The sequence below is a fragment of the Crassostrea angulata genome, chromosome 8, assembly GCF_025612915.1.
Source record: "Crassostrea angulata isolate pt1a10 chromosome 8, ASM2561291v2, whole genome shotgun sequence".
In the NCBI taxonomy this organism is placed as follows: Eukaryota; Metazoa; Mollusca; class Bivalvia; order Ostreida; family Ostreidae; genus Magallana; species Magallana angulata.
In genome coordinates this window covers 1865905-1876767 of record NC_069118.1, presented here as the reverse complement: position 1 = coordinate 1876767, position 10863 = coordinate 1865905, and the positions used below count along the sequence as shown (strand labels likewise).

The 10863-nt window shown below is 36.6% G+C and overlaps 1 protein-coding gene across 2 annotated transcripts; it reads left to right on the top strand.

Annotated features, from left to right (window-relative positions):
* Nucleotides 1-351: 351 nt before the first annotated feature.
* On the top strand, nucleotides 352-10640 carry LOC128159630 (optineurin-like). 2 transcript variants are annotated; one of them, XM_052822778.1, is made up of 12 exons: nucleotides 352-474; nucleotides 830-1105; nucleotides 1803-1978; nucleotides 2827-2985; nucleotides 3123-3500; nucleotides 3757-3930; nucleotides 4177-4301; nucleotides 5207-5359; nucleotides 5883-5979; nucleotides 6609-6788; nucleotides 7636-7977; nucleotides 10016-10640. In XM_052822778.1, exons 2-12 carry the CDS (start codon nucleotides 898-900, stop codon nucleotides 10142-10144), a joined length of 2121 nt encoding a protein of 706 aa, XP_052678738.1. In that variant the 5' UTR covers nucleotides 352-474; nucleotides 830-897; the 3' UTR covers nucleotides 10145-10640. The 2 variants fall into 2 exon arrangements, with proteins under 2 accessions (XP_052678738.1, XP_052678737.1); XM_052822777.1 differs by having other exon boundaries at nucleotides 396-474; nucleotides 840-1105.
* Nucleotides 10641-10863: the final 223 nt, after the last annotated feature.

Here is a 10863-nt window from a genome sequence, read left to right as displayed (position 1 = left end):
ATAAAAATAATAATGATGCTAATTGGTTATCAGTGGATGCATTAATTAAAATTATCAAGAATCAATAAATAAAACGGAGTAACTCTAACCAAAACTACAGTAATGAGCTGCCCGCTTCACAAGCCAGGTCATGAAATGTTTACCTTCTTATCCTCAAATGTACACCCCCTCAACTGATGTTCAATTTAATTTAAACAACATTTTATTCAAAAAAGTATTTTAAAAGAGATTGGGAAGCAGGCACAGCTTAGTTTAGCCCTCTTCCTACTACAAGTCAACTGATATGAATGGAAGATTTAGAAAAGTGTAGGAAAACTTTATCCGACGCTTGCATTTATTTTATCGGAAAAAAAACATTTCTACCGTGAACGGTTTCTCTTATACATCCCTTAGTCTATTTCCTTGTTGTTTTGTTCGTGATAAGAATACTGAAAATATAGCTAACGAAATTATTCAATAATTTGTGAATTACAGGTAAGTTGTTACAATATTTGGTTAATTAGATGTAAGGTGTTATTTCTCCATCGGGGGTTACTTTAATTTCTGGTAGCAAATCCATCTAAGTTACCAAAATCTGAAAGAAAATCTTGTTCTACTTTCATTTTGAACACTTTAATGTCGGAAAATTTTAGGGTGATTACGGGCATTAAGAAAGCGAAAATTCTTTTAATGATTGTAGATCAACATAACAAAATGAACGTTGAACTTTTATACCTCTATGATAACTCATTGTTAATGTTTGCCTTGGTAGCGGAAATATAGAACTTGCAGTTTGAGCCATGCTAAGCAAAAGGATATATTTGAAACACTTTGTTTGATTGAATAACAGGTATTTGTAGATTGATTCCTGGATAGAACTCGGAGAACTGTGCAATGAGACTGTAGTAATGAAGCAAGATGAATGGAGCCCACACGCCCAATGTGAATATCACACAGAACGGTGAGGTATCGTATAGTGCAATACCTACAATGCCATCAAGCACACATAGCAGTAACCAGATGAGCCTGTCCCAGGGCATAGGTCAAATGTCAATGACCGACGTCAACCTGGAGCAGGCTTTGGATAGAATTCAGGAACTTCACCGCGAAAATAATGAACTAAGAGGTGTGTATACTGTGTAAGTAGGGACAATAATGAATATAAAGGTGTGTGTGGGTAACAAATATAATGAGTTAAGAGAAGTGTATCCGGAGAATCAATAATGAACAAAGATGTTTGTCCATACAAAGGGAAAATGATAAACTATGAGGTGTGTATAAGATTAAGGAAATGTTTATAAGCAGGGAAAATGATGAGCATAGATGTTTGTAAAGATAGGGAAAATGGTGTGTATAAGATTGGGTTAAGCTGTTTGATGAGTGAAATCCATTACATATTTTACTATTCAATACAATGACTCTCATATATTGATGAATCTTATGATTTAAACTCTTAAACATTTGTCATTATATTGGACGCCACTGAAACCAAGAAATCGATATTGACCCCTGAATGCAAATTGTCATAAAGAACACACACACACACATTGAAATTGACAACCCTCGAAAACCATTGTCAACCTCCGCAATGATTTAATTATATGATAAGATTTAAACTGAAAGCAGTAATTTTACTAATAGTTCATTTCTTAATTGCCATTAGTTATTTTATTAATAGACAAAACTATAGTATAAATTTTCTTTTCTATAACATGTTTCATTAAGACAGTTGAAATCAAAGAAGCTAATAGAGCCCCTGAATTATTAAAACATAATGTAGTATATTTATAAAAAACTACTATAGAATACTTTATGTTGACCAGATTACCTGAAGGATAACAACGAAAAGATGAAGCTCCAGTATCAGAACCTGTCCGAGTGGAAGGAGAAAATCCGGGTCAACAACGCCAGGAACAAGGAGAAGTTCGACCAGACCAAGGAAGTAGTCCAGACCATGACGCGGGAAAACGCGGAGCTCAAAGCCCAAGTCTCGGCAAAGGTAAGATACAACCTTTTAATGGAAAAGTACTTAATTCCGCAATTCCACTGTTTTTTATCAAATCGCAAAAATATATAATCACGATCACCAATGTTTTGCTATAATTTACTAACGTTCAAAACTGTCTGAAAAAGAAAAGCAAGATTTTAAAATCTGCGAGGGTTTTCTCTCTTGATTTTACACGGAAATTAATTCTTCGCGTTTAAATAGGAATCTACAGTATTATGTCTTCATTGAATTTAGGCATACAGACATGGACAAATAGGATAATATTATGTTATCAATTACTATAAGTGTGTTATAAATATTATAATGCATACTATTTTCTGTATTACACCCTATATCAGCCCTCGACCAATATTAGCCAGAGGGTGTCTCGGGCTGATACAGGGTGTAATATTGAAAAAGGTATGTATTATTATCAATATAATTCACTTCCTGAATACAAAAGTAGGAATCACATCTTGTTTATCACTGTATACTAGTGTATGATTCATCTGTTTAATATAAAGGTGTAGTAAAGCTGCTGAATAGAAAAGTAGAATTCACCTGTTGAACAGGAGGTAACTGATGAAAGAAGAAAGTAAGAACAATATCCACTATAAGATAGAGCACTGATGTTGAAGTTTCAGTGAATTGTCTCACCCTCTTTTGATGATTTGCCTATTGTATTGAATGCATGTGATTCTAACATTCAGTGTTTGTCTGTGTATGATTTTAAGGACTGTACAATAAAGTTTTATGGCATCACTTGTTTCGATTTTTCAAAATCTCTAAAGAGAGAAATGCAGGCTTAGGCTTTTTTCATTGAGATGGAAATCAGTTTTTGGTGATGTATTATTTTATAGGCCACTGAGCTACAACAGCTACAGAGGTCTGTGGTAGAGATGGACAGTGATCTCAGGTCCAAGCAGGAGGCCCTCATAGAGCTTAGAAGGACAGTGGAGGAGATAAGACAGTCCACGGGGGGTCAGGCTGGGGTTCGCTCCTCAGACAGCCTGGATGCAGTGAGTACACTAGTGGAGTGATACTATGCAGATGGAGAAACCCTTGTCTTAAATTAAAATTCTCATATTTTTTCTTTTGTTTATTTTTCTTATGTTTTTTAAGGTCATATGAATAAACTTGTATTTGTTTTATCAAGGTTCTTGTAAACCATGACAGTGGGGAAACAGCTGCCATCAAGAAGGAAAATGTGTTACTGAAAACCCAAATATCAGAACTGGAAAATAAAGTAAAGCAGTTCCGAGAAAACAATGACAGTTTGATGCGTGATTTGGACTCCTACAAAACGGTGAAACAGGAACTTCAGGAAAACAATGCAAAGCTGGAGCGTGAGAATACAGAGCTCGGTCAAAGGATAGAGGGGCTGCTGAACGAGAATAAGGGAATGAAGTCAGAGACCAGGATGTTGAGGAACCGAGTGGAGGAGGTGGAGCAACAGATGTCTCGAGTCCAGGCCTCAGCGGTCAGCACTGAGGAGGACAGGAAGATTCAGGCGGCTGAGATGGCTCAAACTGAGGTAAGTGCACAGATAACTTAATCAGGAGTACATACAGAGATTGTTTAGTCTGGAGTATGGGTAGGTGCCTAGACAGCTCAGCTCATGATAGTGTCTGAAATGATTAAATTCAAGAAAGATCCTGATCATGATCCTGATTCTCTGTATGATTCAGTACAGCTTATTGACCTGAGACAGCGCCCGAAGCAGAAGGATGAGGAGATCACCTCTGATAAAATATATATAAATTATTCTGTATATCTTTCATTGTGTACAGCTGGGTGACCTGAGACAGCGCCTGAAGCAGAAGGATGAGGAGATCGCCTATTACAAGGAGCAACAGCAGCACCACATCTCTGACCTGACCAAGCAACACCAGCAACAGAGGCAGGAGCTGCTGCAGCAACTCGACTGTCTGCAACACGAACTTCAGCAAACCAAAGATGAACAGGTGCACAGGATTCACAATATTTAAATGTTTATTTCCTTTATGGCTTGGATGCTACATAATTAACAAAACTAATATAATGAAAAATACTTGTTGTTATCTCTTTGACATTGATGTGTATTTGGTGCATTCTGACAAAGCCCTATATGTATCCCTATGATATTCAGTCCATCTCTCTCTCTCTCTCTCTCTCTCTCTCTCTCTCTCTCTCTCTCTCTGGATGATTATTACTTATTTGTAACCTTTCAGACCAAGGCCTATACAAGTGATGTCCAGAGTCTTAGAAGTCAGGTTCTGACCCTCATCTCCCAGGTGACCGAGTCCCAGAATAAACTGGAGGCTGCAAACGATGCCCTGGAGAAGAAGAGTGGTCGGTAAGTCTGCACTGACCATCAAACCTATTGTATTACTGTGTAGTCATCATCATTAGTGGAGGACCTTTGTAACCCTTACACTCAATTTCACATCCCCCCAAATGCATATACAAGCATTTGTTTAATATAATGAAATTACGTCCCCACAAACCAGTAAAAATTTGGCTACCCATGAATATTGACCCCAAAGAAAAAAAAATGATTCTACAGTAGCACCCAAAGTCAGGGACACAAATAACATGTTGATTTTTAAGCAGAATATACAATGACTGAAATTTCATTGTATATAAGGTATATATATAGCCTTTTAAAAATAGAAAAGTGCCAAATAGTTTTAGAATATTATCTGAAGGTCTGAAGTAAAATATATTCATATGTATTGAAAGATTTAAGTGATATGGCCAAAAAAGGATTTAGAATTTTAAAACACTTGTTTAACGTAAAAACTTGATTTACAAATGAATGTGAAAAATCATTTTAAAAGTTAGAATTTATTCAGACAGCTTCAATTATTAGATTATAAGTGATGGTAAAGTTTATGTCTGTTGATTGAGATAATTTGATCATTTTGCGTCCAGTACTCGGTTAGATAAATTTACCATTCCTTCTCAGACTCCAGTAACTATGGTACTATATTCATGTTTTGCTCTATAGTGTATGGATTGGTTAAAGGTATAAAGGTTGAAGGTTTATAATGATAATTGTGTGTCCTGTTCCCAGTTAGTAACGATAGATTGAAGATTTCTGTACACAGACCTAAGGAGCTAGATCACAGGAATGTGGTTTTATAACCATGTTTAACTGCTTGGTTAACTGTATTTTGTGTTCTTCACAGCATCCAGTAGATAGAATACAGGGTGGGGTTCTATAACCAAGTTTTACTGTATTATGTGTTCTTTTGACAGACTCCAGGAACTAGAACACAGCAGCGCGGTCCAACACGAGGAGTTCCAGAGGCAGCGCGCCCAGGACGCGGGGCTGGTGGAGACCCTCAGGCTGTCCCTGAAGAGTTACGAGGACGCCCTCAACGCGGAGAGAAAGGAGCACCAAAACACAAAGTACGAGGGCTCACAATGTGTGAACATGAAAAAGTTAACACAAAGTACGAGGGCTTACAATGTGTGAACATGAACAAGTTAACACAAAGTACGAGGGCTCACAATGTGTGAACAAGTTAGCACAAAGTACGGGGGCTCATAATGTGTGAACATGTTAACTCAAAGTACGGGGGCTCACAATGTGTGAACATGTTAACACAAAGTACGAGGGCTCACAATGTGTGAACATGAACAAGTTAACACAAAGATTAAAGAGGGCAGGGGCTTGTGATGTGTAAAAGTAATACGAGTGGTAGAATCAGTGTTTAAAGAATTAATAAGAGAAATTATAGCAAAATGGTCACATGATGGTTTTCTGTAGCATTTGTTAAGTAGTATTTAGTAATCAGTGGATTAGAGAAACAGTAGATGTGACCCCAGTCTTATATTCTAGTAACTGAATTCTGCCCTCTGTTTGTTTTATCAAAGGTTATCTAGTATTTCAACAAATCATCAAGCTTTACAAAGTATGAGTACATTTCAGGAAAACATCCGTAGAACTCAGACAGTCTTTCAACCAGCTGGTGTCTGACCACAAAAATTTGTCGGAGAAGTACGATAATGTCCGCATGCAGGAACAGGTAGGGAAACTAATCATCAACATTTACAAGGAACTACTCAAATATGTCATATTTCTGTTCAAGTCAGTAAAAATTAAACATGTTTATGATATTTAAAGAGAGAAGAACCTTGCCAATTGAACCACACACTTGATGTAAAATCTAGCTGATGCATGATCTGTTCATATACCGTGGAATTATCTTTATTCATGGGGGTCAATGTTCGTGGGTAGTCAATTTTCTTGGTTCATGGGAACGTAATTTTGTTGGTATTGTAATCAGGGAAATTTAAATAAATAACAAGTGATTGTATATAGGTTCGTGGGGATGTAAATTCATGGGCAAGGATTATCCATGAAAGTCAGGAACATTGATCCCCCACGAACAATGATGATTCCCCAGTACCTCTCCTATGATGTGCCCTTTCTGTATCTGCCCTATGATGTACTTTTTCTGTATCTGCCCTATGATGTACCTTTCCTGTATCTGCCCTATGATGTACCTTTTCTGTACCTGTCCTATGATGTACCTTTTCTGTACCTGTCCTATGATGTACCTTTTCTGTACCTGTCCTATGATGTACCCTTCCTGTATCTGCCCTATGATATACCTTTTCTGTACCTGTCCAATGTCCTTTTTTACCTGTTCAGAGTGGTTGTACGGAGACAGAGAAGCAGAAGTTACTGGACCAGATCGGTCGCCTGACGGCCCAGGTCTACGCCGGAGAGGAGGCCATTAACTACCGAGAGGAGAAACTGAAGAAAGTGGAGGAGGAGAACAAGAAGATTAAGGAGGAACTCAACAACGTGGTACCTGTGCTGAGGGCTCAGGTGTGAATGGAGATTGAACGGAATGTCTAAAAATGAGTTTATGATCTATGTATAGATGAGACTTTATGAAGAAGGGAGGTTTTAAGAATTGTGAAGTGTCCATGATTTAGGTAAAGATGAGAAAAAAGGCTCTTTGAAATGTTTAAAGTGAAAGTGCTCAACAATGTGGCACCTGTGCTGAGGGCTCAGGTGAGGATGGAGATGGAATGTTTAAGGTTGTCCGCTCTTCAAGTCTTAAAGATCTTATGAGTAAATTTTCTTTTAAAAGTTACCAGTTTAGTGCTTATTAAAAAAGAAAATTTCAAAATATATTCTGATATTATGAAATATCGAGAGTTACAAAGTAAATGTAAAAGCTAAAATCTCTGACACAAATGAACTATTCCCGGAATTTGTCAAAGTTGTCGCACTTGCTGAGGATTGGACAATGTTAGGAATGTGTTCATGATCTATGTATAAGTGAGAAGGGGGGGGGGGGCTATATGGAATGTGTATAGTGTTTAGGACTATTGAATGGTTGTCAAGGAGGACAGCTCATATCTTCAAACACTGAAATGCCTGTATTGTGGAAACTTACGAAACTTAAGGAAAAAGATAATCCGAATAGTTTAGAAAATTTAATATTTTATTAGAAACATCAGAAATGACATGTATCTTAATTTAGGATGTTTTAATCTTAATATAGAAAACTTTATTAGCTTTTACCCAGTGAACACTTTTATATTCATACCTAGAAGCTGAAAATTTTACCATAATTATAAATATTTTAATTTACATTCAGTTGTGGGTTTGATATGATAAAAGAAAGTCACTATTTAGTAAGAAAAATCTTTGTTTTTATTTGAAGGCGGAGGTGTGGAAGTCCGACTTTGACGCGGAGAGAGACTCCAGAGAGCGACTCCACGCGGAGAAGAGCCAGCTGGAGAACGAGTTGAAGCAGCTCCAACTACGGAATCAGCAGCTGCTGGATGAGATGGAGAACTTCTCCAAGCGGCAGTTCCAGGAGATGCAGCAGCGCCACGCCAACCAGGGCTTCCAACACTCCCTGCAGCAACACCTGAGGGTGGGGCAACAGAACCACGGCAGCCCCTACCAGCCCCCCACCTATACCACTCAGTCTTACCCTGGCCCCGCCGCGGGGGCCGGGGCTGTGTATGACAACAGGTCTACTAATATGACCATGGGACAGGTAAGCTTGTACTGGTCAGACAGAATCTTTGGTCATTGTAAAACAGGGCTAACAAGGCATTTGCTTTTTGTGGCTGAACTATTACAGCTGAACACTGTTCATAAATAGGCACATCACCCATGCCAGGTACGACTGAAAAAACCTTCAATTTCGTTACACCGGATTGCACACCTGAAACTCATGGCTGACATGCAGTATTCCTTTCGTGGTCTTTTTATTTTATGCATTTATTTCTTATTTTATGTGAATATTCTGTTTGTAAATAATGCATTGACCTGTTTATTTGATGTAAGTATTCTTCTGGCTTGATAAAAGTGCGTAAAATTTGTTAATTTCATCGTGATGAAGTAACACGGCAAGGCAAGATGTATGTCCACACAGGTGAGAATTCTTCAACAAAATATTTTAAACTACTAAGAAGTCTATGACTTATATAGGGGTTGTATGGATTAGTGGTGATAAAAGAGAAATATGGCGGAGAATGCCTATTTATGAGCAGTGTTCACTTTTAAACACAACAAATCTGTGATTATTTTATAAGAATTGAAAGCAAAAAAATACAATTTTCTGGTCATATAAATTCATTGGGCCAATATTTTTTTAAATGTTCATTGGCATGTAATTTCATGGATTAGTATGTTTTCAATAGTGAATAAGTTTTTAATGTCAGTTGATAAGGGTACATGTACCAATTAAAATTAAGCTACCATGAATTAAAGGAAGTGAACATGAAAAAATTATCAAGGGCTCAAATTTGTCTGTTTGATGTGTATAATGATATCGGAAAACCATTTAGACAGAACTTTCCTCAGTAAGAAGATATGCCACTTAGAATAACTAATTCTTGCAATCCATGAGCGTGGCCATATTGTTAAAATCATTACCTCCCTGCTGGGTTATCTCTAAGCATCTAAGAGAGGGCAGCACTGATGCTGACGCCAGTGAGACACATTGCATTTTTACACACGTTTAGTAATAGAGATAAAATGCCATCATCATTCAAAATGTGAATTGAAACTTGCAGTGGATGTAAAGAGTTGTCATTTTTAAACAGTGTTTATGGAGGAAGATTTTGGATCTCAGAATGATGCATTCCAACCAGCAGTTAATGTGAAATGTAACTAGAATGGAATGTCCGTGGATCAGTGTTATTGTGACCTAGTTTTTCTTGCACTCGGGAATTTCTTGTTTATGAGTTTGAACATTATGTGTGCTACATAAATGAGCACACAAGGTGCATTGCTCAGCATCCTGACTTTTAAAAAGTGTCTTAGTCCTGTTATTCTTCTGACAGTATAAACAGAACCGGCGTACATATATCATCAAGATCTAAGATAAAAACAAATCAGAAAAATTTCCAGGGCATTTAAATAAAAAGTAACGGTAAGAAACCATGGCCACAAAGAAAATGAAATTGCATTTTTATATTATTTTAAATTGAAATCTACAAACAGCATTTTATTTATGTAAACACTGACTGCCACATCTCCGTACAAACATCTGGAATGCGATGGTCTTATATTTCACAAATTAATATATCTATTCATTTTTTGCACAAATCATATATAGTTATCGGAGGTTCGTTTATAGAAATGTACTAAATCCTTGTCTTCTCATGACAGTACACAAAATTTTTCTTCACATCAAGGCATATTTTTTCTTGTAACTTTTATCAACTCTGTACATTAACACTGGCCTAGTTCCAACATTGACCCAGTCACCAGCAGCAATGTGGCTTATCTACGTCAGAGAACAGATGCATGCTGGGGAATAATGGATTACCTCCATAAACCTTTGACTGAGAGTGTTAAATTGATAAAATCTCTTGATAGAAATAAACAAAAAGGTAACAGACCTCATTTTTAAGTTTCAAAAGGCTTTTAAAATTAATTAAGCAACAATTAATTTTTTCATGTTCACTTCCTTTAAATGATCTAACATTGCGTTTGTATTAGATGCATTAAATGTGTATCAACATCAATTTCTAAAGAAAGTATTTATATTTCCATGTGATCATTTGATTTGATTGATCTTTCAGTCTCATGGCGGATCTCAGGAAGCGGAGGAGCTCCAGCAGTTTGAGTGTCCGAAGTGTAACCAGACATGTCCCGACATGGACACCCTCCAGATCCACGTGCTGGACTGTATCGACCAGGACATGACCTGACCTACTGACCTGTGAACTGCCGACCTGTGACTTACTGATCTATGACCTATTGACTTGTAACCTACTTGTGAAATACTAACATGCTGAAATTCTCCATTCAGGTATGAAATATTAAATCAAGATGAAGTGACGGTCTCTACTGAATCAAACATTGCTAGGATAATGTACATGGGTTGGTACATGCATATATGTTGGTGGATGTGCATTATTTATGTGTCATTGCTTAACATCAATTAGTTGTTATTTCTAATGAAATAGAGTCAAATATAAAAACACAAATTTTAAACTCAGTTCCAAAACATGCTTTTAATGTGATTCATCATCTTAAACTTTCTGATTTATTGATACAAAATTTTAGTTCTTAAGGTATTATAATGACAGTTTTTTGGTTCCTTTGAATTGTTTATTTATTATTTGTTTTTACAGTCTTTCAAACTGTTGATTTTACAATATAGAATATACAATGTGATTTTGTCAATAAACGATATAAGCTTATTGTTGGTTTGACTTTCATAATCTTCCAAGTTTATATACTAAAAAAACTTTGCCACATTTGATTTTCATCAATCATTCTGATATTATAACATTCTTTTGATTAATTGAGGCAGCATAACAGAAGTTAAATAAAGTTACCATAATGGAATTATATCTTTTTGAAATTAGAATCACATATAATATGGGCATATCAAAATCATATGTAGCAACATTTTCTATGGAGC

Excerpts from the sequence above, each read along its gene's own strand:
- LOC128159630 (XM_052822778.1), top strand. The coding sequence starts at position 898 with ATGAATGGAGCCCACACGCCCAATGTGAATATCACACAGAACGGTGAG. Across the intron at positions 3,501-3,756 it reads CTGAGATGGCTCAAACTGAG|CTGGGTGACCTGAGACAGCG; the intron begins GTAAGTGCACAG and ends CATTGTGTACAG. Across the intron at positions 5,360-5,882 it reads AAGGAGCACCAAAACACAAA|GAAAACATCCGTAGAACTCA; the intron begins GTACGAGGGCTC and ends AGTACATTTCAG.